Source organism: Anas acuta, chromosome 1 (assembly GCF_963932015.1).
Source record: "Anas acuta chromosome 1, bAnaAcu1.1, whole genome shotgun sequence".
NCBI classification, from domain to species: Eukaryota; Metazoa; Chordata; class Aves; order Anseriformes; family Anatidae; genus Anas; species Anas acuta.
The window spans coordinates 203,492,113-203,519,483 of NC_088979.1; the positions used below are offsets into that span (position 1 = coordinate 203,492,113).

A 27,371-nucleotide genomic window follows, 5' to 3' on the forward strand; every position below is an offset into this window, starting at 1 on the left:
GGTCCTACGAGGCCGTGCCTCTCAGCTGCTGCAGGGACACGGGCTGTGCTGGTGCTCGCTGCTCTTGTGGTTTCCTCCTGGAAACACAGAGGGACCGCGCTTGGGAAAGACACTCCTGTCTTTCGGTGTCATAAAGGAAAAGCTTTGGGAGAGCAGCTCTCTCCCCAATAATTAGAAAGGAGCCAGCAGAGCAAATCCAGCTCAGCTGATGACACACAAACTCCCCCAGTGCTGAGTCTGTGCCTGGGGAGGTGGAGAAACTGCTCGTAGAAACGTAGCTGCTCCTCTGGGCGTGCAGAGTCCTGCCCCTACCTGGAGGGGAGAAGGTGAAACCACTTTTAGTGGTGCCCAGAACTGCACAGCAAACCCAGGAGGGTGCTGCTCTGCGAGCCCGTGCTCTCCCCGAGCATGGGGCGTCCTTCCAGGAGCGCTCACTGAAGCACCAGCGGGGCAGAGCTGTTGATTCATGTTTTCTAGAGCCACCGGTTATCTTTCCTCCCATCTAGGCATGTATCCTGAGGATGAATGGAACCTGCTCTACGTGGCGGTGACACGTGCAAAGAAATGTTTGTTAATGTCACGGTCCCTGAAGATGATTTTGGCATTGGCTGGGGTAAGCGAAATCTTTCCAAAGTAAACAATTCCTTGAAAAGGGAATTTGGGGCCGCGATACCTGCGCTTCGCAGCACGTTGCAAGCTTTTTCTGGGAGCTGCAGCGGTGCCTCAGCCTCAGGCAGCAGGGAAGAGCAAGTTCCCACTGTCCCTGTAGGGTTTGGGGTCTGGAGTTCGTTCTCCAAGTGACAACAAGTGACAAGAGAGAGCCAGCACCCAGTCCCTATAAAATCTGCTCGTCTCTCATCCTAAAATTTGCAGGGTCCGTGTGTGCTGGAGGAGCATTAAGTGAGCTTCATCCTCGTCCTAAGATTCTTGCTGATGGTAGACTGTGATTTCCTGGGTTGTGCTGTTGCAGACAAATAGCTGAGGATGCTTTTTTGTCCTCGGTTCCCGCTGTGTTTTTGGTAGCAAGACACCAGCTTGCAGTGGTGCAGCATTTTTCCACAGTCCTTTTTGGGTGTTTTCTTCCAAGGAATCTGCCTTCTTATCTCAGCACGAGCGTGTAGGTTCCCTTTTCTGTCTGCCAACTTCCTTCCTTTTCCAGCTTTCACTTCCTTCCTTGAAAGCAGCCCTGAATTCTGCTTGGTTTTGTTGTCAATTTTTTTTTTATTATTTTTTTTTTTTTTTATTTTGTCACTGGGATTTGGGGCGTTTTTTTTGTTTCTTTGTTTTTTTTAATAAGCCATGTTGCAAGTCACTTCCCGGGGGGGTTAAAAATATAACTAAATAATCTGTTCCAATCTCTCAGCTCCCTAAAAATGTTGTTGTTCCCCTTTTTCTTGTTCCTTAGGAGCGTTTCCTTCGAGTGGAGCTGTTGAGCAGGGCTGAGGAGGACGGGGCCGCAGTCACCTGTTCTGTGCCGGAGTGCAGGCAGCCCCTGCAGCCCGGGCTGGCTGTGAAGAAGCTTCCTTTGACTTACGTACGTCTCCTCCCATCTCCTCTCTGCTTCTTGGTCTTGGCCAAACCCTCCGAGGCCCTCTGAGGTTGTGTGTTTAAATGAGGAGCCTTCACAAGCTGTCACGGGGTGGCCGCGCTCGGTCACTGCTCCGAGCTGTCACAAGGGACAAATTCGGAGCTAAGCTTGCGTGGAAGTCAGCAGGGAACACCCCGGGGCTGCATCCTGTGGTTCAGCCCCTTATTTCTGCTCGCAGCCCGGTCTTTTAATTGGGGACGACTTCCTCAGTGCATGATTCAGGGCGGCGGTGAGGTTCCTGCAGGGTCTCTTAAGTCTTCACCTCTTCTAATTGTGCTCTCAGGTGGAGCTATTTGGGGTTTTTGTCGTGTCACGGCCCATTTCTTACCCTGCAGAGGCCGTCAAACACCCACCTAGAGATTAGCAGGTCACCCTTTGTCCCTGCCGGTGGCCGTAGGTGAACTGGCGAGAGGGTGGCAACCTGAGTTTTGCGCCCAGTTTTGGTTTCAGTTCCACTTTGTGGCTCCGGGGTTGGTCCTCACCCAGCGCCTCTCCTAGCGCCAGGATTTGCAGGCACGAGGTGAATCCGGTGGAGCTCCACGGCTGGGAAAAGAGACAGCAAACGGCTCCAAGCCATCAGCAGGGGATGTGACCCTAAAAAAGGCAAGCTGACTGAGATGGGCCCAGCCTCGCAGGCAGGATTCGCTCCCCAGCACTGCACGTGTCCGGGGTGAGATCACAGAACCACAGAATCGTAGAATATTTCTGAGAGGAGATCACAGAACCGTGGGATTGTAGAATCACAGAGCATTTACGGAGGAGATGCCCGCTGGCGGCCTCCTGCTTCACCAGAGAAAACCTGAGTGGGGACATCTGGTTGCAGCTGTTGAGCAAACTGCCCCAGAATGGATTTCTTTTGCAAGGGAGGTGGCAGGAGATATTTTGGGCACATCCCTGATGTCTTCCCTCATCCCTGGACGAGGCTGGGAGCAGCGGCTGCGCTCCTCCAGCCTCAGCATCCTCTTAACTCTCTCTTTCCCTTGCAGAGCGATGACAGCAGGGATGCTGCTGGGTACCTTTGCTACTCGTGTGCGTGGAAGCATTTTGGAACCATGACATCTCTGGTCGTCCCAGCACCTCAGGAATAACACATCCCAACGTAACGAAGCCTTCCAGCTCCGAGAGCTTCACCCCGAAGCCGTTCTGGGTGCAGGACATGGCCGGTTTTCACATCCTCGCTCCTTCTCAGGTGGATTTCGGGAGCAGGATTTTGCACCAGCTCCAGGAGGAACCTTCCAGGATCTCTGCAAGGAGGTGCAAGACTTTTTCTCAAGCCCTGCCTTGTCCTCCAGGGGCTGGTCAGCATGGCCTGCATCATTGCACAGAATATTCACAATATCAACTGTACTGGACAGAACTGCTTTTGGTTTTTTAATTTGAGCATTAGCATCCATTCCTCTGTCACCAGGAAAATGTGACAAAGCTGCTGGGATTTTCCTGGCTCTTCCATCACATCACACCTCGGGAAAATCCTTCTCACCCAGCAGAAGAGGAACGTGATGCCAAAAAGTACCCAGCGAAAGCTTTTATTCCTAGAAAAGGAACCTTTTCCTGCAGCCTGCTTTAATGGGGAAGTTTCACTCTCAGCTCTGGATCGGTGGGGAAGAAGGAAATCAGTCATAGCTGCTCCTAGCTGAATTAAAGGAATTCTCCTTACTTGCAGCCAAGGTTTCCCTAGAATTCACGTCTCTTGCCGAAGGGGAGGAGAGGCAGCATCTGAAGAACTGCTTTGGGTCGATTCCAGTCTAACGCACGATCAGAGAGAAGCTGGAGAGCGTTTTAGAGGCTGAGATAAAATTTGTAGCACCGACAACAGAAGCCTTAAGGCTTTTTCTCTTCCCTTCGCTTACGAAGTCACCCCGAGTTGGGGTTTCTTCACCCTCTTTTTCTGAGCACCTCTGGGTGCAGAACCTTTCCCTAACCCCACAGCCTGACCCTCCCCTGTCCCAGCTCCATGCCTCCCCTCGGCCTGCTCCCCACGGTTCCTCACCCATTCCTCACCCGTCTTCCCCTCCAGTCCCTTCCCCATCCTCGTAGCCCTCCTTTGGACTCTCTCCAATTCTTTTATGTCCCTCTTTGACTGTGACACCCCAAACTTCACACGGTGCCTGAGGTGAGGCCGCACCAGCACGGAGCAGGGCGGGCGGATGGCGATGCCCCGGCTGCTCCCAGAGCCACGAAGACATCAAAACCAAAACCCACGCAAACTGAGACCTCCTGGACACCAGCCTGGAGCCACGAGCCGTGCCCGGGGACCTCCTGAGCTCCCTTCCAGCCTCGTTTATTTTCCCCGTGGCTCTGGGGAGGAGACGGGGAGCGAAGCGCCGGGACAGGAGGCTTTGCTCTCGGGCACGAGGCCCTACAGCAGAGCGCACAAATACGAGGAAAAAGGACAAAAAGGAGGAAAGGACAGGAGTTAGGAGACACCTCCTGCTTCCCAGCTGCCTGCTGAAGCCCCCTGTGCCTTCCAGCAGAGCCAAACTTTGCCTCCAGAGGATGGCAGTGCCCTTTTGGGACAGTTATAGGGCCGTGGCAGGGTTGAGCAGCAAGCCCTGGCTGCTGCCGGGGGGGATTTCACCCCAAACCCGCTCCCTCTCCCCATCATCGTGGAGGCCGAGACACCCGAGTAATGCGTTTTTTTCTATACAATATTTACACGTTTTTATAAAAAGCGAAAGGGGAATTCTCCCTGGGTCGTCGTGTCGTTGCTTTCGGGTTTTGGCAGTGTCTGTAGTGAACGGCTCCTGCTTGCGCTCCCCTGCGAGCAGCCGGAGCCGGGGGGCACCTGGGGTCGGTGCCGAAAATGCCCCCGAAGGATCCCGGAGTTGTGTCCGAGGGTCCCTGAGCCGCAGCGGGGTGGTGCTGGTGCTGGTGCTGGAGCTCCTCGCTGCGGTCGATGGCTTGGGGGTGGCTGAAAAGAGAGCAAAGAGGGAGTCAGAGCACGGCAGAGGGATGCTCGCCTCGGTCAGCAGCGGTTTGGGGGCGGTTTGGGGTTAAAGCAGCTCTAGGGATGGCATCTGGCTGGCCCTATTAGCCAGGGAAGGGGTTTGATTTGGGGCAGGGCAGCCTGCTTTCACCTCCAGCACACAAACCCTGTACCCCAAAACATTTCCCACTGGAACCAACAACCCAATCTGCAGCGAGGACGGGCGCATCCTGCTCCTGATCCCTCACACCCCACTCCCCCAGCCCACCCTCTGCTTTTTGGCCCCTATTTCAGGCCGCCCACCACCTCCTCCACCCTGGGGCTCGCCCACCGGGATTTTTTCCCCCCACCTTCAGCCGACGGAGCGGGCTCTTCCATGACAGTCACTTGGTCAGGCTGGGGAAAGCAGCCGCCTGGCCCCTGGGGACGAGGATGCTCCGTGCGCAGGGGAGACGGGGGGGGGGACACGCTCTGCCCCGCGCCACTGCCGCTCGGGGAAGCATCCAACTTTCCAACCGAGCCCCGAGCATCCTCCTCGCTGGCCGGGCTGGCAGATACACCGAGTTGGCCGGGCCGTGAGTGCTCAGCCCATGGGGAAGACGCCGGGTGGCACCGTCTCATCGTCCTCGGCTGCGGTGGCGCGAGCCACCATGGCGATGGCCGTCCCCGCCACCTCGTATTCCTGCCGGCTGCTCCTGAAAACAGGAGAGGGGCATCGTCGGCACCCGAAGGGTTTTCCCCCAGCTTTTTTGGGGAAGTTTGGGGACCGAGGGTGGCTTGTGGGCTCAGCACACTTACATTTTCATCCTCCAGCAGCAGCAAGCCACGACGCCGGCGATGACCAGCAGCGGGAGCCCTGTAGGAAAAGACAAGGCAGGCGATGAGAAATCCCCAACGAGGGAACAGCCCCGCTCAAAACGGCTCCATTTTTGAGCCCAAAACACATTATTCACAACTTTTCACAGCATATTTTCAAGGTGCCCACCCTGGCGGGGGAAAAAATGTGGGTGCTGCGTCCTGCCCCCCTTTGGAGGCATCGCCCCTGGCCGTGGCGCAAACCTTGCACGGGTTTTAGGGTGAAAATATAAATTAAATGAGCCCACGCTTGCTGAAAATGAGCTTTTTTTGCTCAACCCAGCGCTGCTTACCGATGGAAGAGGCCAATATCTGGGCGGAAACTGCAAAAAAATAAAAGAGAAACGGAGATTTTAGCCGCAGAGCTGGGGAAGCCCGGGAAAGGGGAAGACGCTGGGGGAAACGGCGTAAAAAAGGAGCTCGGAGGGAAGGGGAAAAAAGTGACAAAACGGTAAAAGAGCCTGCAGTGAGTGAAACGCAGCCCCGCTGGCAGGTTGTCTCCCTTGGGGAGGTGAACCAACCTGCAGCGTGGTCCGCGGGGGCAATGGGCAGCGGGGTTGTCCCCAGGGCCATCCCTTTTCCTGGCGGAGACGTCTCCAGCAGCGGGGACGTCGCCGGCACCGTGGACGTCTCCGGCGATGGCCCCTCAGCCCCCGGCGGTGCGGGTGTTGCTGCTGGAGAGGGGCTGGAGGTCGGAGCGGCGCCGGTGGTTCCTGCTTGGGGAAAGGGTGTCAAAACCCTTGGAATTTGGGGGTGGTTTTCAGCGGTGGCCTCCACCACCTCCCTGGGCAACCCGTGCCAGCGCCTGGCTGCTCTTTCTGAGCAGAAATGGCTCCTCATTTCCAAAATCAACCCCAAACACCCCCCTGTAGGGCCGCGTTCGCCCCTTCCTCACCTCTTTGGCTCGTCCTCATGGTGGGCAGCACGGGCGGGAGCTCGGGGCTGGGGGTTTGCAGGGGTAGAGCCGGGTCCCCTTGGGGGAAAACACAACGCGGAGACGCCGTCAGCGCCACCGCCACCCCATCCCCAAATCCACCCCATCCCCAAATCCACCACGTCCCCAAAGCCACCCGGCGAGATCTTACGGATGCACTGAAGGCTGGCGGGCGTCCAGACGGGTTTGGAGTCGTGGAGGACGCACTGGATGAGGCCGGAGGTGCCGGCTTTGCGCTTGTAGCCCGGCTTGCAGGTGTAGCGCAGGCAGGCGTGGAGCTGCGTGCTGTTGCCCGCATCGATGTGCGCGTTGTCCACGGCCTTGGGGCGGCTGCATCGCACTGTCACGGGGGGGAAAAATAAAAATGAAGGTGATAACGGGGGCGTGAGGGGCTCGCCGTGCCCAACCGGGGGGTCTCGACCTGCTGGGGAAAGGGTGTGGGGTGTTGGTGCTGCTCCAAGGCTGGGAGAACCTCATGGGCACAAACCGAGGTGGTTGTGCCCCGGTTACAGCTGGGTTTTTGGCATGTTTGTGGTCCCTTCAAGCAGAAAAAAAAAAGGCTTTTAGCAGAAAAAAGCCACTGCAGTCCTCCTGCTGCTTCCCGGGGTTGTCACCCCGCTGCTGGCTGCAACCCCTGACCCTGGAGCTGGCCAAAATCTGACTGCCACGTGGCCAGGCACGGTGGGGATCCGAGCTATCGCTTTCCTTCTCCTCGTGCTTCCCCTTCAGCTCCGATTTGAGGTCGGTTTTTGCCAGAGGGCGTCACGATTTCGCTTCCTTTCCCCTTTTCCGCGATGGAGAAAGTTTTTTCACGCGGTGCCCCTCAGGATGGGCCATGTTTGGCAGGGAGGGACGCCAGGCTGGAGCAACTTTTGGTGATGTCCCCGAGGCCACCAGGACTTGAGGCCGCAGGTGAGGTCCAAACCCTTTCCAGTGGCTCTGGGAAGTGCCCAGTGGCTGCAGCGGGGTGGCAGGGATGGGAGCAGGGTGATGGTAAGGGCACAAGGACAACGGGGTTGGGATTGCAGTGGTGGGGATGGGAGAATAACAGGGACAGGAGGACGATGGTGGTGGAAGGATGGTGGCAATGGGAATGGGAACATGGTGGCAGTGGGGGACAGATGGGAGCACGACGGGGACAGGAGAATGATGGCAACGGGGGCAGGAGCGCAATGGGTTTGGGATCATGACAGAAATGGGGACAGGGATGGGGACACGATGGGGACACGATGGGGATGGGGACAGGAGGACGACAGCAATGGGAATGAGGTGGGGACAGGAGAACGATGGAGATGGGAGCGTAATGGATAAAGGAATGGGAACACAATGGGAATTCCCATCACAAAAACAGCAAAAAAAACGCTTCGTGAGCAAACTCCATCCCGGCCTCCCTCTTGCACGAGCCTTCCTTATTTTCCGGGGTCCATTTTTTGGGGCATTTCCACCCGTTCCCAGGGCAAGGGGCACGGGGTGCGTGCCGTCACCGCCGCCGTGCTGGCAGCAGCTCCGCGGCACGTGTTGGCAAAGGAAGCGGGCAGGCAGCCAGGACGGGTTCACCACCCTGGGAGAAGCCAAAGAGCAGCTTCGGGCGCTGCCACGCGGGTGTCCCTCATCCTTCAAACCGCCAGGGACGAGCTGAATCACTCGGAAATCAAAAATAAAAGCTACTTCAGGCTGAAACGCCCCCGTTCGTATCCGCAGCATCTCCTGGCAGAGCCCCAGCCGTGCCTGGGGTGGTCCGAGCCACCCCGGCTGCTTTTTTTTTCCCTTTTCTCTTCGTTTTGGTGCTTGGGCAGCTCCGTGCTGTGTCTCCAGGTGCTGGGACACCCCGAAATGCTGCAGAAACCATCGCTGAGGTCCAGGACGTGAGCGATGCCGGGCACGTGCCGAGCGCGTCGGTTCTCAGCCAGCGGTGACATTTCCAGGAGGAAAACGAGGCAGCGCCGCAGCGGGACGCCGGCCTGGCAATAAACCTGCAGCGGTGCCATAAAATCAGTGGAAAGACCTTCCGCTGCCAAAAAAAAAAATCAAAACAATGCCAAAGCGAAGCGAGCGCACGGGGGGGAAAATCCAGCCGGAGAAAAGCTTCGGGGGCTCCGATTTCCAGCTGGACAAAACCCCCTGGATTTTGGTCAGTGCTGGGGACTGGCGTGCAGCCAGTGCTTCCCAGAGTTTGCTTTCCCCGTACAAGAAACAAGCCATCTGCCTTCTGTTTTCCTGGATTACTCAAGGAGAAGCTCACAAAAGTGCCGGCACGGCCAAAAAGCAGCTTTCTGTTGATTCCCGCTCCTTCCCAGCGTCTCAGGTTGAGTTTTTGCCATTAATCCGCCGGCCCAAATGCTCAAAAACTCATGGCACGGGAGCGAGCTGGGCGCACACCTCGGGTCCAGGCGGGTTTTGGAGCCCGAATTTCCCATTTCCACGTCGCCGAGCCGTCCCCCTCCAGCTGCACAACCGCAATCAGCCATCAGAGAATCCCCGCTGGGGAAGCTTTCCCATGGTGGTGGCTGAACCTCCTCCAAAAATCAGCAGCCAAACGAGAGCGGGTGCCGTTTTCCGCGAACGTTTTAAAGAACGTGAGCCAAAAAAAATAAATAAATGGAGGAAAGAGAAATTTCACAACTCTCCGCCCGAGACCAGAGAATCCACGGAAGACACCAAAATCCTAGAAATAAGTCAAACTTTTGGCTGTTTTGCAACTAACGGGTCCCAAAGCTCGTGAAATCGAACAGCCGTGCCCGTGGGTGCGAGGGAGAGGTGTTAGTACCCAACGAGGAGCCACCGGTGGGTTCGTCTCTTATTGACGAGGATAAATCGCTCCGTGGTAAAATTAGGCACGATGGTAACGGATTGTGTCAAGAAAATAAGCAGATATTTAATTTTCACTGGGATTCAGATAAAACTGAACACATCTGGGGTTGTCCCCACCGGTCACAATCCTCAGATCTCCAAATCTGCACGCAAAAAAAGGCGAAAGCTTCAGCCCCGCGCGGCCAGGGGAGCCGCAGGGAGCCCGGTGCTGGAGCTTCCCCTGGTGCCGAGCTTGGATTTACCCTCCCCGCATCCCGAAGGCAAGAAAAAAAAGATTTCTCCTGACAAATATCCTCGCGTTTCCGTGCTTTGCCCTGCGAAATGCAGCCCCGGGGGTGCGACACCTGGTGTGAGCTCAGCGGGACGCGGTGGCTGCGGCACCTCCCGAATTATCCAGCACTGAGTGAAAAGCAGCCGAATTTGCCCCAAACCCGGTCCCGAGGTCCTCTCCAAGCAGCTCCGCATCCGAGCATCATCCGTGGGGTCAGGGCAGGAGGTGCTGCCTTCGGGGAAAACTCTCTCCGCCGTTTCGCCCGCCGCCGGCGTCGTTTTACAGCGCCGCGTTGCACACGCGGGCAATTCAGAGCTGGGAATAAACTCATTTTCCAGGGCGTTGTTGTTTTGGCAGCCAGGAGCCAGATAAAAGGAGCACGAAAAGCCGTCCCCGAAGCTCTGCGGGGCATCCCGCGCTTCCACTTTCGGGCAAACCTTTCCGAATCCCCCCAGTTTTCAGTGAATTGAGCAGGGCTAACACGTGCCGGGGATGGTTTTGGCACCGGTGCGAGCGTTTCCCCCAGGGTTTGAGCATCGCTGGCTCCTCTCACACCACGGCACCGTTTTTAAAGAAGCCATTTGGGAGAAGCGATGCCAAATTTCCACGAGATCCCGGTCCGGCGGCGATGCCCACCAATTGCCCCGAGCCCCGTTTCGTGCCCCAGCTCCGTGCCCCCAACGGGACCCCCTTCCCGGGATCAGTCTCCAGCAGGGAGCAGCACCCGGGGGTCCTAAAATCGTCCCCAAGCCTTTGGGGATGCCAGGGGGGGATTTGGGGTGGGCGCCAAGTGGGGCTGGAGGGTACCCGGTGGGGTGTAAGGGGAGATGGGGGGGCAGCGTGGGTGCAGTGTGGGCACCCGTGGGTGCTGTATGGGCACCCGTGGGTGCTGTATGGGGACCCGTGGGTGCTGTATGGGGACCCATGGGTGCCGGGTGAGCGCTTGGGTGCAGCGTGGGCACCCATGGGTGCAGCGTGGGCACCCCGGGAAGGAACCAGGAGACCCCAGGGCGACTCAGGGCGCACCGTGAGCACCCATGGGTGCAAGGTGAGCACTCGGGGCGCACCGTGAGCACCCATGGGTGCAGCGTGGGCACCCGGGGAGGGAACCAGGGAGCTTTAGGGCGAAGCGCAACCACGCCGGGAGCCCCCGGGTGCGCACCGAGCGCGCGTCTCCCTCCCCACCAGGGCAAGCCGGGCACCCATGGGTGCCCCCTAGGGACCACGGGGGGGGCTCGGGCAAGGCGAGGAGCTGCCCGAGCCCCTCGCCGGTAGGACGGGAGCCCCGGGGGGTGCCTCGCTTACCGGTTTCGCCGGCGATCCAGGGCAGCAGGAGGGCGACGGCCCCGCAGAGGAGCGAGAGCAGCGGGCGAGCCATGGGCGGCGGCACCGGGCAGGGGGCTCAGGGCTCCCCCGGGGGCTCCGAGGCGCTGCCCCGCCACCCGCCGCTGCCGCCGGCCATGGCCCTTCCCTTCCCTTCTCTTCCTCTCTTCCCGGCCCGGCCCCTTTCGCTTTCGCTTTCGGCCTCGGGTGAGCCCGGCGGGGACGCGCCCGCCCCGAGGGAATGGGGCCGGGAAGGGGGGGAGGCACCCGAGGGCGGAGGTGGTGGGGGGGTGGTACCCAAAAAGGGGGGGATGGGGTACCCCAGGGGGTGCTGTGCCCAAAAAAGGGGAGATGGGGTACCCCAGGGGGTGCTGTACCCAAAAAGGGGGAGATGTGGTACCCAAAAAGAGGGAGATGGGGTACCCCAGGGGGTGCTGTACCCAAAAAGGGGGAGATGGGGTACCCAAAAAAGGGGAGATGGGGTACCCCAGGGGGTGCTGTACCCAAAAAGGGGGAGATGGGGTACCCAAAAAGGGGGAGATGGGGTACCCCAGGGGGTGCTGTACCCAAACAGGGGGAGATGGGGTACCCAAACAGGGGGAGATGGGGTACCCCAGGGGGTGCTGTGCCCAAAAAGGGGGAGATGGGGTACCCCAAGGGGTGCTCTAGGGGGAGGGAGGATGCCTTACCCCAGGGGGATGCGATAACCCAGGGGGGGTTATCTGTGGGGTTGCAATATTGGGGGGAGATGATTTACCCCAGGGGATGCAATACCCAAAAGGGGAGACCCCTCTTTACCCCAGGGGGTTGCAATACCCAAAAAGGGGGATGCAATACCCAAAAAGGGGGATGCAACACCCAAAAGGGGATGAAACACCCAAAAAGGGGGATGCAATACCCAAAAAAGGATGCAATACCCAAAGGGGGGGATGAAACACCCAAAGGGGTTATACGATACCCAAAAACAGGATGGGGCCAGGAGGATGGGGTGCCCAGGGTGGGAAGAAATACCCAGGTAATGCAGTATCTGGGGGGGCTGCAGCTTCAGGTAGGGGATGGGGAAGGATTCAGCTTGGGGACGCATCACGGATGCATCAGGGGAAATTGTGGTGCCATGGGGGAATGCAATTCCCCCCCCCCAAATCCCAGGGAATGCAGTTGGGTGCGATGCCAGAACTCTCTTAAACCAAAATCTCAGCCAAAACTCTCTTTGGTTGGGGGTGAGGGGGACCCCAGGGATGTCGATGTCAGAGCCTGAAATGCTGGAGCTGGAGTTTGCTGGTCCGAAACTGGAAACCAAGCCATGAGCCAAGGCCCTGGAAGATGCGCGGAGCTCCTGCCTTGGGATTTCAACCCACAGCGTGTTCGGGACCGTGCTGCTCCCAGCAAACCCTCCCCAGGATCCTTGTTGGGGGCTTTTTGGCTTCGTTTGTCTTCGTTTCCCCTTCCATGGACCAAGCAGAAGTAGGGTTGAAGAGGGGAGATGACAACAACGACACAACTACCAACACAACAACGAGAAGAGCAATTCGAAGGAGAATTTTTCCTGGTTGATTAGAAAACCTTCATGAGGAGTAGGTAAACTCCTCCTCTGCCCCCCAAGGAGAAGGCATCAGCCCCCATTAACCTCCCTCGGAGCAGAAGAGGGTCATGGTTGGTGACCCAGGTGCTCATCAAGTCAATAAATCTTTCCGAGCGTATTTTAGCGAGCACACTTAATCTGTGTACTCTGGACAGCCGAGATTTCACCTGATGAGCGTCGTGAAGCAATCAGCAGGTTAGAGTTCACCGCGAGCCAAGGCAATAAATAGCTGAGGGCAATAACACCAGGATTTGGTAAGGAAAATCCTCAGCCTGCAGAGACTTCTGCAGGCGTTCATTCGAAAGCCGCGGAGGGCATGAGAGCATCACACCAGATTTTGGGGGAGGCCTTATAAAAACAAGCCCTGCGGCTCGTAAATGAGGTCTTTGTGCCCTGTCCTTGGCCCATGGCACTAAAAATTCCTCTCACCTCGCCCCTGCCCTATGCAGCAAGACAAGAAGTGATCCTGAAGCATCCCTTGCCATGGGACAGGGAGATTTCCATGGGATGAGCTCATTTTTTCTATTTTCAAGGGGTTTTGCCACCCCATGGCCAAGCTAACGATGTAAAAATTGTCTTTTCAATTGCTTCTAGCATCTGAGAAACAAGTTTGGGGCTGAGCTATCATCCACTGATGCCGTGCATCGCTTTGGGGAAGGTTGGGTAGAAATAGCTGATGAGTTCTGCAAGTCCTGGGAGTCCAAAAAAAAAAACAAACCAACCCTACAAGGCTCCTAAAGACACCGGTGACACGCAGAGAACCGTGCAACGTGGCCCAAACGGCAGTGTCACGGCGCAGACACGCAAGCACAGATTGGTTTTGGTGGTGCCTGCCCCTTCTGTGCCTCGTTTCCAAGTTTCTATGCAAATTTAAGAGAGCTTTGAATAGGCAATATTTCATTAATTTGCCTTGTCAGGTCACTTTTTGCTGCTGGAGTTTTGTTTCTTCCTCTTTGGATTTTATTATTGACTATTTTACTGAAGATTTTGGGGTAAGAAAAGCTGGATTCAGACCAGTAGAGACCAGTCCGGGGGCTTCAAAGAGAGAAAACTTGCTTGTTCCAGCGATGACCCCTCTCCTGATGGGGTTAAAATGTTCTTTTGTGTTCATTTTCCAGCTAAAAGCAACGGAAACGGTTACTTAAACAGCAAGATAGCGCAGGGCCCAACAATAAATCTGCTTTTGTTTTTTTTTTGGGGGGGGGATGCAGCCAGGAATCATTCGTTTCTTATCAATTCTAGCGTAACCTGCGCCGAGCACGGCACGTATAACCCCCGGGGATGTGAGATGATTACAAAATGCTCTTATCTGCCAGGAACGTCTCGGGGTTTGGTTCATCAGCTTTATTTGCATATGGTGAGTACCAAAGGTTGCTAGGAACTATTTTTAAAGATCCGATTTGCCAGGTGGAGTGATTTGCCGTCAGGTTAGCATCCCTGCTCTAGCTTTGTGTCTAGAAGAGGCACCTGAAAAAAAAAAAAAAATTAAAATTAAAATTAAAATTAAAATAGAGCCCTGGAAAAAAAGCAACATCAAAACTTTAACTGTTCCCTTATCCAGGAAGCAATCACCGTGCTAATGCTTTGCCTTAGGGCAGCTCCAAAACCGCTGAGGCTCTCTGCGAAAGAAGCAGCTGGCTTTCGGGTACAGAAATAACAATTAGGCTTCCTGTAATTAGGGCTGCAAATGAGGAATGCAGGTTTGGAGAGGCAAAAGTGTGACCCGCACCTGGCGCTGCTTCCCACCCAGGGGTGCACAGGTGTAAAAAAAATTGATCCTACGGGTGTTGCAGGTGAGTTTGAAGAGTTAAATGAGTTAAAAGAGTTAAATTTAATAAGGAGAAGGAGGAGGACAAAGAAGAATAAAGAGAAAAAGGAGGAGGAGAAGGAGAGAAAGGAGGAGGAGGTGAAGAAGAAGGAGGAGGAGGAGGACAAGAAGGAGAAGTAGAAGGACAAGAAGGAGAAGGAAGAGAAAGAGGAGGAGGAAGACAAGGAGAAAGGAGAAGAAGTGGGAGAAGCAGAAGTAGAAAGGAGAAGGAGAGGAGAAGGGGAAGGGGAAGGAGAAGGAAGAGAAAGAGAAAGGAGAAGGAATATGAGGAGAAGCAGGGGAAGCAGGAAGGAGAAAGAAGAAACAAGCAGGAGAAAAGAGAACCAGGAGGAGAAGGGAGAAGCAGAAGAAGGAGAAGAAGCAGGAAAAGTAGGAGAGGGAGGAAAAGGAGGAGGAGAAAGAATAAAAAGAAGTAAGGAGACAACGCAGGGCTCGGCATCCTGGTTGGGACCATTTTTTGCTAGGACTGCCTGGAGCCCACGTTAGGTTTTACGCACTGATAGACATCAGCAAGTTTTTATTTCTGGCTGCAAGGCGGCAGAGTTCCTGGAAACGGGTTGGTTTCCCTGCCCAGACAAATACCCTGGCTCGGCTCAGCAGGCGTGAGCGTCCTTGCGGCTCTGAAATCCGCGCTACCTGGCTGGAGGGGCTTCCAAAAACTGCTCCTGGGCTCGACAAGAGGATTTTCTCCGTGCCGGTGTTTCATCAGGCAGGACTTCACCTCCAAGAAATCCCACGGGAGATGAGCGGGAGGTGGAGGGGCTGCGTGGCTCAGCAGGGGATCTCCAACGGGGTTTTTTTTTGGAAATTCAGCTCCGTTTCCACGTAGGGCGATGGGGAGGCAGCGATGAAACCACAGAGGGGGTTTCTGCCTCGGGGTTGCTCTGGGTCTTGTCCTCTGGGATCCGTGGTTTTGGGGGAATTTCGGCTCTCAGAGCGTAAGGTCAACGGTGAGGAACGCCCGCAGCCTTTTCTCCAAGAAAGCTGGCAGATTTGGGCCGGGAAAATTCAATTTATGCAATCGGAGTACATCCTGGGGGGAAATGAGTGCTGAAACACGAGCCCGTAACATCGCTAGCCAGAGGCTTGGACACAATCCCTTTGTCCATAAATCACATCTCCAAGAGACTTCTCTGAAAGCAAAAATAATATTGCTCACTTTGTCTTTATTTATTTTTTTAATGAGGAGGATGCACGGTTTCTGTGGCTCCTTCCAGAAGCGTATAAATGTCTGTCAGAGGAGGCTTTTTCCCATTTTACTTTCCTTGGGGTGAAAAACATTGCACGTGACATCATTCGACAGTAGAAAGTGTAACAAGGTACTTTTAAAGCTGCCCTGAAATGTGTGAAATTAAACTTGCCTGCTTTTGCTGTTGAAAGCTCTAAATTATGGTATCTAGGAGATTTTTACTCCAAAATACTTGTGCAGAGCAAAGGCTTGGAAAAAACAAACCAAACCAAACCAAACCACATTTTCCTCCTTGTAAGAAGCTCAGGGAAACTCTCCTTGCCCTCTATAAGGTGTCAAAGGAAACAGCTCGTTATAGAGGACTAAAAGCTGGGGGAAAACGGGCTTAGGAGCGGGTTGGTTTTCATTTCACGGATTTTCTCACCCGCCTGTAGATGGCTGAGGGTGTTAAGCTTCGGCTCGGCTTTATGATGAGATTGAGGGCGTCATGCAGCCTCCCAGCTTGTCCTCGCCTCGAGGATGTTTTTATTTTTCCTCTCTTTGGCCTGAAAAAATCAGTACTCACAAGGGACGTCCTGCACCGGGCGTCTGGGTGCTTTGCTCGCCCGCCGCGCTGCTTTTCTCAACGAATTCTTGGAGCTGGCGGAGAAGCTGAGGAAGCAAACAAACAAACAAGCTGGCTATTTATAGGCAGTAACTCCAAGCCCTGGTTTTGGAGCCGCATTGCCCGAGGATCGAGTGGCCTAACAAGTTAGCAGAGCCGTGAGGTCATTATTTGGGTTGGTTCGGAGCATAAAAATAACCCTTCCGTTATTTTTAGCTTTTTCCCCATCCTGCTGCTGAGGAGAGGATTAAGCAGGCGTTGCTGCTCCCGAAAGCAGTCAGAGGTACAACCGTGATCATGTAACCATGATTTCGGACGTGTGTTCAGCACATAACAGCTTCAGTGCCATGTGTGGATGCCAACAAAGCTACAAAATGCTGGGGAAGCAGCGCTGGTGGGTGCTAAGCCTGAGCAGCCAGGGAGCCAGGGGCTTCTGCATAGACCCTGGAGGCAAATATAAGATGAAAAGGTGCCACCGGAGGCAAAAGAAAAAGAAAATGGGGCAGACAAGCCCAACAGACAGCTCCATTTTCCATCAAGCTGGCCCCTTTTATACCTTTTCTTGTCTATTCCTCAGTTTTTACTCCCTGCACACACCGTCACCGGTCTGCACGCTTCCACCAGCACCCCCAGTACAAGGACCCTTGGATTTGCACCTGTATCCATAAAGTCCCAGTTCAGCTGTTTGTTTCTTTTCTTTTTTTTTATAACAGCCCATGAATTAGTGTGACTGATGAGGTTTTTCTTGTCTTTGGCCTCCACTGGGTCTGTGTCTCGGTATATTTTGTTTGTGTCTTTCCCCTTTCCTTCTCCTCTCCTTCTGCATTGCAAAGCTGCAAAAAAAGAGAAAATAAAAATAAAACCAAATCCTTTTCTTGGCATAAACCAAAGGAAAACATGCCGCTGAGGAGTGGGGCTTTCCTGCAGGGGAAATTCTCCCAGCGGCTGCCACTGGGATTTTTGTGATGGGGCAAAGGATCCAGGAGCAGGGGAGCTCGAGAAAGGGGTGGAAAATGCAAACACAGCAAGGAAAGGGCTGGCCCAGCTGGCAGACTGGACTTTTTTGTGAATCTGCACTTTCTGGTACAAGATGTCTCATCTGAAGCCACGGGCCACTTGGAACGCATGGATAAAAAGGAAGATGCTCACGTTAATTAACACTGAGTATGGTTTTTAAATGAGCAAGCGTTTCTCCTGGGGTTAGCGCCACGATTAGAGCTTCAGGAGGCAAGACAGATTAAAAGCTGAACACCTAAAAGCTGAACATCGGAGTTATCACTCCAGAAAAGTTATACTGAAAGACTCGAAGCAGTAGTAGCAAGTTATTTGTCAAAGTAAAGGACTCATTCTTACAAACTATCCGTGCTGCCAGCATTTTCAGCTTTCAGTAAGACTGCAAGGACACGGGGTTGTTTTTGGAAGACGAATGCTCCTGCACATATATCATCTGTTATTCTATTTTTATTTTTTTTTAAACGAGACAGGAAAAATAAACTAGAGTACTACATTTTGGGATTACTTGGACTTCGTTTGTTATTGTTAAATGCAGGAAAGAGCAGCTGCTCCCTCCAGCTGCTCTGGGCCAGGACGGCTGATGCGAGGACCTCCTTCTCGTGCTCTTTTCTCCCTATCCCCCCCTCTTTGATCCTGCTGTTCCCCCTTCCCCCTGCACAACCCCATGAGCTCTGCAGTTTCTGCACCCTCCCAATCCCCTTGGTCCACATCCTACCAGCAGAAAGGTTTGGCCTTAGTGGAAGCGGTGCTGGTAGCTCGTTAGCCCACCAATTAGTGTGACTGGGAGTTCTGCTTCTTGTGATCATCTCCCACCTTAGAAACCCTCCTTCGGATAGCTCTGGTGGCATAAACATTTCTACTTTCTCACCTAAATCAATGTGTCTGACCAGGTGGGCTCCCATCACCACCTTCTTTTCCTACTACACCTTCTAGCCTTGGGAAAGGTCCGTGAGACCAGGCACCCCCGAAGGAGCAGATGCTCTTCTTCCACAACCCTTATCATCATCTATAAATTTTCAAGTTCTTTTCTTACATTTCTGAGCTAAAACCACAGCCTCCAGCCACGAGAGCTGCTCCCTACCAGCCTTATGCACAAATTTCTTCTCTTACTTGCAGGTTACTCGCAGGTTCTCACGTAGGGAATACGTTGCTGAAGAAGACTGGGTTGATGCCAAACACCACTCCAAACATTTCCCAAACACTGCTGTGCCTGTTAATCACTCGAGAAGTCATTGACTTTGAAGATCTGCTTTACATACCAACATCTGGATGTTCCCACTCAGCTCAGTTGCCTTTGATTCCCTCGGAGCCCACAGGAAAAAATCGTCACTTTTTGGATGCGTCTTAGCTGGTTTCCATCAGAACTCGTGGTCAGCAGTAGAAAATACCTGCAAAGACTTGAAATTATTTTGTATATCTAATCTAGCAGAGCTTTAGCATGAGCAGAAAGAAAGAAAAGAAGCAGTTTAGCAAAACATGCCAACTACCTCTCTTCTTGTAGAAAACAGGGCATTTTGTAAGAAGACAAAGAGGAAGGGAATAAACTATCTGCCACCGTTTCGGAGAGAATTGCTTGGAAATCTGGAAGGAAGCCCTCTGCTCTGCCCCGCCAGCTGCCTTGTATTCATCTGACACCAAGATTTAGGCCTGCAAAGCTTGGACTGGCATGCAACTGCCTCTTCGAACGCTGCTCTCTTAAGGCATTGGGTGTAATTGATAGGGATGACTGAGTCAGGATCTCTGGTTTGGGGACAGAGTCCTCAATTGCTCCTTCGTTAATAAGGAGAACTGCAGAAAGGCACAGTAGCTGCCTCCAGCCTTCCATCTTGCAGAGCGTAGCAGCCTCGTGTGTGTCTTTCACAAAATGGAGGAGCTTAGGTTTGAGGAGAGACATTTCAGCACTCGATGAATGAACACGAGCCAGCAGCATGTCCCACGATGACAGCGGAGGGATGAACGTTGCCCTCTAAGTACAAGTTATGCTTTAACTCTTGCATTCCTTCCTCGGATTCAGACATCACCAGCAAAAATTTCTTTCCTTTTATAGCTCTTTCCTGAAAAGAACCGCAGGAACAAACAAAAAAAATAAAACAAGACAGATGGCTGGAGGGTTTGCTGAAGTGGAGCCCTGCTTGTTCTGCTTGCTTATGTTGCTTCAGAAGAGTTAAATAATTTTTATTGCAACACTTCTGGTTCAAGCACACACCACTTGAATTTTCTGCTACAAAAGATTGTACACAATGACACGAAAACAAGCTTGGCATTCAGGGCATTTGGACAGATTAATCATACTTAAGGAGAAACTCAAACATTTTGCTGAAAGAACGCATCTTGACCAGGATTTGTCTTTGGTGGACTGCATACAAAAGCAGGATCAGAAATATTAAGTGTTTTTTTTATCAATCTCTCTGCATGAGTTAGGAGACTGAAACACAAGCCCATTGCTCGTGAGCAGGCAGTACCACTCGTCCCATTTCCCAGATGATGTGAACTCAAGGGAATGTAAATAACAGCAATTTTGGCTGCTCAGAGATAAGAAAAAACTCTCAGAAGGTATTGGAGAAGACTGTGAGAAATGATATCTGTCTCAGGAATGGTACAAAGGTCTCGTGGCACACACCAGACCGAAAGGAGAAAGTAGTAAACCCAGAAGGTCCCGAAGGGAAGCCCACATGACACAATGCTCTGTTAGGCAGCAGAAATCAGACAGGCAAATATCTAACCACAAAACCAGCCGGTCACTTTATCATATTGCTTGTGGCTAGAATTAAAGATAAGCTTTTCATCCAGCTCTGTGAACTCACTCACCAGTCTCTAATTGTCTAAAAACCAAAATGAGAGCTGCTCTCAGAACAGATTATACAGGATGATCTTTTATAGAGCCCGTACTTCTTCTGGAGCAAGAAAAATTGCCCACAGCCACGGAATTGATAGCAATGTGAGGCACTTTGAGGCTGGTCCATCCGAAATTTCCTGGGTTACCAAACCAGACCAACCTATGTGTCCTTCCATGATGCAACTCCAACTGTCCCAGCTGCCTCGCTGGCAGCAAACAGCTCCCGCTGAGGTTTTCAAATAGATTTATGGATGTTTTTTCTCCAGCGGGCTAATTCGTTTGCTGGATTACGCAATTAATTTTTGTAGTCTGAATTAGCAAAGCCAGGGCAGATGTAGTGCATTGTGCTTGGCTGCTCTGACCACATCCCAGCTGGCTCCCCCCGGCCACGATTTCTATGGCATGTTGTTGGTGTGGTGGGGATGGTCTGCTCACGTACAGCCTGGTGGGGATGCTCTTCTCCTGCACAGCGTGGTGGGGATGGTCTTCTCCTGTACAGCACAATGGGTTCGGTCTTCTCCTGCTCTTGGCATAAGTCGTAGTCAGGTCTGTGAGTATGAAATCACCCCTTGAACAGGATAGCTCATAAACATGAACAGGATAGCTCGTAAACATGAACAGGATAGCTCATAAACAAGAGAGCCCAAGGCAGGGCACATTCTAGGAATCCATCTGATAAGAAATTTCCGTTTGACTACCAGTTGATCACTTTATCTCATAAATAGGAAAGGAAAAGAAAAATCACGAAAAAGAAAAGAAAAAAAAAATCAGAAAAAGAAAATCACGACACCATTCATGGTGAAGGCTGACAGTGTCTCACTCCCCTGTGAGGGGAAGAGGATTGAGCAACCTAGTTTCAAAATACATATTCAAAAGACCCGAATCTTGGAAAATTACTGACCAAAAGACAATGGCCTCGTAATCCCGTGAATAGCGACCCCAAACAAGAACTCTTGGAGCTCTCCAGGGACTGAACCCACAATTTCCCCCTGAGCTAGGACACCTCTTGGGGTGACCTGTGGGACTCTTCATCTCAGGGCTGAATCCTCGAGGAACGAGCTCGTCTGCAGACATACACCACCGAGGGAATAGGGTGAACTAAGAGGGAATTTTTGAAGCCCCTAAATTTAGAACAACCCCCCAGGATCCTGCAGTAAGTCTCAGGTGAACCTTGTCATTTCCAAACCTTTAACTAAGTGACTGCTGCTATTGTAGCAAATCCCTTTACATCATTGTGTTAATTGACTGATAGTTACCTACTTTACCTACCGATGAGTGCTGTTAAAATCATGTCATCTAGCCTTGCTATTTGCTATAAAGGTATATAATAAATCCTTAATTGCTGCGTCATTAGAGTTGCATAAAATCTAATTCCACAACAGCTGGAAAGGACACCTCTCTTCTTGGCCTTCCATCTAAAACCTCGTTGGGGGTTTCAGAAACTCCCTTTTTTTTTCCCATTTTTTTCTGTCTGTCCTGAGGAGCGGTGCTTTAAAAAGCAGGAAGCCTGAAACAACAAACCTACTGACAACTTAGTCACATTATTTCAACCCAGTATTTGAAGGGAAAGGGTGTGTTCTATTGTGTAAATCAAGCTCAGTAGGAGCATTTTGCTGTGCAGGAAGGATTTGACAACAAATATAACTTTAACTAAAAGGACAAGCAAAATTGCATTATTTTTTAGAACAAATTAAGCCTCATGTTAAGCAGCCAGCCTAGCAGGTGAGCTTGGGAAGTGTCCTACAGCACAGCGGGGCCATAAAATGAAGGCATCAATGTGGCTGGAAATACACTGATATATGAGAAAATCAGGTTAAGGGGACTGATGGATAGTATGCAGAATTACAAAAGATAAATTCACAGCGGATAAGAAAAGCCTTTTTGATGTAAGAGTGTGTAGGAAGACACTGAATGTGTTGGAAGGGGAACTCGGTACACTAGAAGTTAAGGGAGGTGGTTTTTTAACAGCATTCCCCATGTGTACTCTTGGGAGGCTGTGATGGCACGGTGGTTGAAGCAGGATTGAGTAAAGGACTAAAAGAGAATTTAGCCAAGGGGTTGGAAAGAAAAGGAGGGATGGTGGCTATGGAGAGAGGCTAGAAGCAGAAAGATCTGAATGCAGCCTGTGGGGTGAGGCTGGGTGGGAATTTGGTGTCTTTTCCTGAGAGAGAAGCTGGTGGTGGTGGTGGTGACGGCAAAGGAAAGGGAAGAATTTGAGGAATTAGGGAGGGAGAAAGCAAGATGCTAGACAGCATTTTTTGTGTGAAATGATCAGAATATAAGTTTCAAGGAGTAACATTTGAGCATACTAACAATGAATGTCAAATTTCCAGGATGGGAGGTATTTAGGGACAGGTTGCTAAAGCACTGAAATGTCTAAAAACATACAGAGGTCCCTATATACAGTTCCTAAAAATGTCTCTGCTCTAATTTTTGAAATGTACAGAGAACAGTTCACCCCTAGTAAATAGCCAGGAGTGTAGAAGTTGCAATTGTGCCTCCCCTGACTGAAACTATTTCCTTTTGCAAATTAACTAAACTAAAATCCGACCCTCCCATATCCACTTTCAATATTAGACAGGATATAGTTGAGTACAGGCTGGAGAATGTGAACAAAATGGAAGGATGTCAGCTCGGCCATATTCATCTTTAGGTAGCTCAAGGTAGCTGAGTACAATCCCACAGTTTTGCCATCACAATCTATGCAGAAAACTGAAAACAAAAAAAAACAACAAAACCCCACAAAGTCAGTAGCTGCTTTGGGGACACACTTACACGTAACTTCTGTTCCTTTACACATTTTAACAGGGCAAGGGGATGCTGTGGCAATGTTATGTAGCATTTTTATATTGCCTTCTTGCCCAGCAGGTTAATAATTTGTTGAAGCACGGATCAGAATTTATTTATTTATTTATTAGGGTGACACAGAAAGCATTACTCAGAGGAACTTTGCAGGGTCACTTGTATCTTCTGATTTGTTCTGAGAAGTTCTAACACATTTTTCACAAAGAAAGATGTAATTTCTAAGGCCGTGGTTTAATGATAAGCAAATCCAGCTTAAAAACGTCTGAACTGAATTAAAGCCTACTACGACTACATGATGCAGAGCACTGACCCAATATAAATTCAGTGTGTTGATTTAAGTTGGTTCAAAAAATGATGCTGGATTCCTTATGTACCAGCTGGGCCTGTGCCAGATCAGATAATGTTTGTTATTCCCAGCTAGCAAAGGGAATGAAAGCATAAAAGTAGTGCTAGTTAAGAAATACTGATTCACAGGTAATTCAGATTGAATCTGCATTGCAAAAAATTGCTGAATCACAGCCAAAGAAAATAAACTGCTGAGAACATTTTGACCAGAACATTTTCACTTTGAATTCATTTTAAATAAAAGCTATGAAAGGGGAGTGTTCCTCAGACTGGATTCTACCTTTGGTGTGTCTGTATATAATTCAGTATGAGGTTCTGCACAACCTTTACAATCCTTTATTTGGCACACATACATTTTTTTTTTCCTTTTTCCCTGTTAGAGATCTCTTTTTACTTTTTCTTACAAGGTATTTTATTATCTGATTTTTTCAGATGCAGAGCAACCTCTAAGCCCTCTGCAAACATCTCAGAATTACTCAGGAAACAATCTGGGATCATCTGAATGGACCTGCCCTGAAACAGTTGTCTCAGGCAGGGTCATAAATTGTCCTGTGAAATTATATTATTCTTTAAAATTGAAAATAAGGCCCAGACAGGATGTCTGAGACACATAGCATTCTGGAAGATTAATTCTGCCCTCCTGTCAAAGGGAGTGCAGTCAGCAGCCGTCCACATCCTTTGACCTCGTCTGCACTTACCATACACTTCAAATGGCGTCACGTTGGTAGTAATGCTCTGTTTTTGCTGATTTTAATTACTGCTGTGAGCAGAAGCCCCAGCATTAAACCTGTGGGTGTCACGGAGGCAGGTGAGGACAGGATGCTGGTGGCCCCATGGTTCTTGCATGGCTGCGGCCGTACTCTCTGTCATGGCAGTGGTGTAGAATAGTTCAGTTGGCTGGGATCTACAAAGATAGAATCAGAGAATATTCTGAGTTGGAAGGGACCCACAAGGATCATCGGGTCCAGCTACTGGTTCCACACAGGTCTACCCCAAAATTCAGACCACAGGACTGAGAGCACAGCCCAAACACTTCTTAAACTCCGACAGGCTTGGTGCTGTGACTAAGTCCCTGGGGCGCCTGTTCCAGTGTGTGACAACCCTCTCGGTGAAGAACTTCTTCCTGATATCCAGCCTGAACCTCCCCTGTCACAGCTTGACACCATTCCCTCAAATCTTATTGTTGGTCACTAAAAAGAAGAGATCAGCTCCTTCCCCTCCATTCCCCCTCGTGAGGAAGCTGTAGGCCGCCATGAGGCCTCCCCTCAGCCTCCTCTTCTCCAGGCTGAACAGGCCCAGTGCCCTCAGCTGCTCCTGGTATATCTTCCCTTCTGGGCCCCTCACCATCTTCAATCACTAAAAATACAGCTAAATTCTTGCCAGGTGAGCCCCCCAGTGCTTGTGCAGCAGGGACCCGGGGCTGTTGGCACCCCCTGGGCAGCCTCTTTCCTCTGCCTTTCATCACAGGGTCACGGGTGCTGACCCTAGCTGGCAGAGCTCCTCGATAGCACTGGCAAGTAATTAAAAAAGACTAAAGCCAAAGAAAATTCAGGCAGTGGTCACCAGGCAGTCACTGTCCCGCTGAAAACAAGCCAGTCGTCTTGCAGCATGGAAAGCTCATCCATGCAAGGCTTGAGGCTGCACCGACTTGTCAGGACAGAGCCCGCAGCTTTACTCTGGCAAGAGCAAATTTAAAATTAACGAGAGATTGGTTGGTTAATTTTATGAAGAAAAAAAAAAAATCAGGACTATAAAATAATATAAAATAATCAGGAAATGTACACAGGAAAGAAAGAGGTGACCAAAGAGGTGGTAGCTGGAGGGTGCCCAGGATCCAGACACATCCTCTGCATCCTGGTGTTGCTGGAACCAGAAGCATGACCCACGCAGGACCAGTGCTGGAGGACAGATGCTCTTCATTTCAGCCCAACGCTGAGCTCTTGCCCCTCGTCCTCCATCACTGCCCAGAAATGAGCAAACACCCAGCGCAAACACGAGGCGCGGGGCTTGGGAAGGGCCAGGAAAAGGCTGGCACGGCAGCCACCACGCTGCCTGCTGGGATTTGTTCCCCGTTCATAGCATGCAGCGTTTAAAATAACCAGCCAGGTTATTTTAAAGCTCTCACATTGCCACTTCAGACTGCAATGTTATTTCCCATGCATGCAGCCAATTGCTGGAGCAATTAAGAATTTTCTTTGATTTAGTAATCTAATCGCAATTTACTCACAGTCTTGGCCCAACTGTTTTGGCAGCAGCGTTTCAAAGCACATTCTGGGTGCTTGTCATATCCAAAGCAAAACCTTTGGAGCAGTGGCTCAGAGGAATCCCTTCAAGCCTCTCTGCCAGCTACAAGCTCAGCCCGGAGCTCATACTGAGGCTATAAATGTAAATTTATGTCCTTTAAGGAATTTATATGGTATAGCACTGTTGGATATAGACACATTTGCCTTCCTGTTTTTTTTTCTTGCCCCTCCCAAGGTCAGGAAACATTTTTAGTCAAAGGTTACTCAGGGACACTTAAGGGACCCAGCATTTTTAGCATTTTACAGCAACATATCTGCTGGTTTGGTTGTAAGGAAGCTGCTACCTGGTGCGGAACAGCCAAGGAAAACCAAGCCAGTAGCCTCCTTTCCTCCAAACTAGACAGCCCCAGTGTCCTCAGCTGCACCTCACAGGACATGCCTTCTTTTTATCTGCTTTGTTGCCCTCCTCTGGACACTTCCAAGTACCTTAATATCCTTTTTATACCGTGGAGCCCAGAACTGCAGGCAAAATTTGAGGTGAGGCCACACCACCACTAAACACAGCAGCAGAATTGTCTCTTTTGGTGCACCCCAAACTGGTGTTTGCCCTCTTGGCTGCCAGGGCACGCTGCTGGCTCCTGCTGCCACCAGCACCCCCAGTTCCCTGCCTGCTGAGCTGCTCTCCAGCCACGTGTCTCTGAGTCTGTGCCCGTGCCTGGCATTACTATTCCCTGGCACCACACCCAGCACTTTCCTTTGTTGAATTTCACGTTGGTGATTGCCCAACGTGGTGCCTCCGGCACAGGTGGCAGGGCACCAGCCCTCCCTGCTCACCCACAGCCACGCTTCTCTCCCATGTCCAGCAAGGAAACGCATCCTCGGGACCTGCCAGATTCCTCACAAACAGCTGTGTCTTGGTTTGAACCAGTGCCAGGCTGGAGGACAGCTGCAATGCAGAAAAAAAAAAAAGGAGTTAAGTGAGGTGACAGCTCCACATTCCTCATGCAGATCGAACGTCTGAAGATGTATGTTGTTTAGTGAGGTTTTGTAACCTTCTGAACAGCCTGAAGGACTTGAATTCTTAGAAGCCAACGGATTTTTGTATGCAGCAAGCACTTTTAACATCTGGCAAAACATGTGTACCTAAACTGTACTGTGGCTTTTAGTGGGAAAGAAGTTTCGGGATCACCTTAGTAGTGATTAATCTCATATCAGAGAGTGAGACTCTTAGCCACGCTGCTTATTTTGCATTCTTCAAGCTTTACAAATGTAACATGAGACAGCTCCTTAGGCTGGAGATGTCTGTGACAGACCAAACTGCAAAAGACAAAGCATGGGAAAAGAAAAGCAAATACCCAAAGACCAAACTCTGTGTCATTCGTGATGTGGGGTTTTTTTTGTTTTGTTTTGTTTTTTTTGTTCTTTTCCCACATATTTTGCAATTCTAGGGGGCAAAAGCCATCGAGTTAATTCATCCATCTGGTCAACTTGACTTCTTTTGTTGGAAAACAACTATCTTTATTTGAACTTATAAGTAGGACATTCCTCAGGAAAACATAAAACTGCCAGAATTTGGCCTTATTGCCATCTGAGTGGTTGAGTCGGACATTTCAGAAACGGCCACTCCACTCTTTGTGTCTTGTCCAAAATTGGAAAAACTCGCCGTCTCTTTTTATAAGCCCCCTTTTAGGTATTGAAAAGCTGCAATGAGGCCACAGCAGAGGGGCTCCAGCTCCTGCAGCATCCTCGTGGCTTCCTCTGGACCCCCTCCAACAGCCCCACATCCTTTTGGATCTGGATTCAGGATTCCAGGTGGGGACTCACAGGGGCAGAGCAGAGGGGCACAATCCCCTCCCTGCCCTGCTGCCCACCCCTCTGGTGGTGCAGAGCCCTGATTTTATCTTTCTATTTCATCCCTGGAGGCAGCAAGCGTGAAAATGTTTCCTTACAGCACAAGAAGGGGCATGCCAACGTTCCCTGCTTGGTAAGGGAAAAGTGTTTTTTCCTCTGGCGAAACAACATCCCAGCTCTCTGAAGCTATTACTGCTGCTTCCACTGTTAGTGGCAGCACTTTAAAGGTTGCTGTCACACTAATTAGTCCCTGATAAGGATGCAGCATGATGGTCCCAGGCACGATGGGGCTGATTCATACAGGTGAGCACCAAGCACTGGACTTTCACTTTACAGCTCTTTGCAGAGCAGGCTGCTCCTTCCCCC

At 51.4% G+C, this 27,371-nt stretch overlaps 2 protein-coding genes and 2 long non-coding RNA genes across 8 annotated transcripts in view; 2 read left to right on the forward strand and 2 right to left on the reverse strand.

The window, feature by feature from the left end:
• The window catches only part of FBH1 (F-box DNA helicase 1), a 23,023-nt gene extending 18,752 nt beyond the window's left edge, over positions 1 to 4,271 (forward strand). For all 3 annotated transcript variants that reach the window (XM_068670149.1, XM_068670150.1, XM_068670148.1), the window contains exons 19-21: positions 507 to 613; positions 1,406 to 1,534; positions 2,575 to 4,271. In XM_068670149.1, coding sequence (XP_068526250.1) covers positions 507 to 613; positions 1,406 to 1,534; positions 2,575 to 2,676 — 338 coding nt within the window. In that variant the 3' untranslated portion in view covers positions 2,677 to 4,271. The remainder of the gene's footprint in view (positions 1 to 506; positions 614 to 1,405; positions 1,535 to 2,574) is intronic.
• IL15RA (interleukin 15 receptor subunit alpha) lies at positions 4,219 to 10,906 on the reverse strand. 3 transcript variants are annotated; one of them, XM_068670158.1, is made up of 8 exons: positions 10,691 to 10,906; positions 6,455 to 6,643; positions 6,265 to 6,342; positions 5,891 to 6,085; positions 5,663 to 5,692; positions 5,313 to 5,370; positions 4,865 to 5,209; positions 4,219 to 4,499 (listed from the first exon to the last, which is right to left on the reverse strand). In XM_068670158.1, exons 1-7 carry the CDS (start codon positions 10,761 to 10,763, stop codon positions 5,098 to 5,100), a joined length of 735 nt encoding a protein of 244 aa, XP_068526259.1. In that variant the 5' UTR covers positions 10,764 to 10,906; the 3' UTR covers positions 4,219 to 4,499; positions 4,865 to 5,097. The 3 variants fall into 3 exon arrangements, with proteins under 3 accessions (XP_068526259.1, XP_068526260.1, XP_068526261.1); XM_068670159.1 differs by having other exon boundaries at positions 5,891 to 6,082; positions 10,691 to 10,904; XM_068670160.1 differs by lacking the exon at positions 5,891 to 6,085 and having other exon boundaries at positions 10,691 to 10,902.
• On the forward strand, positions 10,892 to 15,662 carry LOC137849961 (uncharacterized). The gene is made up of 2 exons (XR_011092201.1): positions 10,892 to 10,987; positions 11,945 to 15,662. It is a non-coding gene; the product is annotated as an uncharacterized lncRNA (long non-coding RNA).
• LOC137849960 (uncharacterized) lies at positions 13,472 to 15,953 on the reverse strand. Its single transcript, XR_011092200.1, has 2 exons — positions 14,755 to 15,953; positions 13,472 to 13,757 (listed from the first exon to the last, which is right to left on the reverse strand). It is a non-coding gene; the product is annotated as an uncharacterized lncRNA (long non-coding RNA).
• Positions 15,954 to 27,371: the final 11,418 nt, after the last annotated feature.

What these genes read in the sequence shown, in the direction of transcription:
- IL15RA (XM_068670158.1), bottom strand. Translation starts at nt 10,763, where the DNA reads ATGGCTCGCCCGCTGCTCTCGCTCCTCTGCGGGGCCGTCGCCCTCCTG. An exon ending in CGCCAGCCTTCAGTGCATCC is followed by an intron (nt 6,343 to 6,454) that starts GTAAGATCTCGC and finishes TTTTCCCCCAAG; the next exon opens with GGGACCCGGCTCTACCCCTG. An exon ending in TGCTGCTGGAGGATGAAAAT is followed by an intron (nt 5,210 to 5,312) that starts GTAAGTGTGCTG and finishes TCCTGTTTTCAG; the next exon opens with GAGCAGCCGGCAGGAATACG.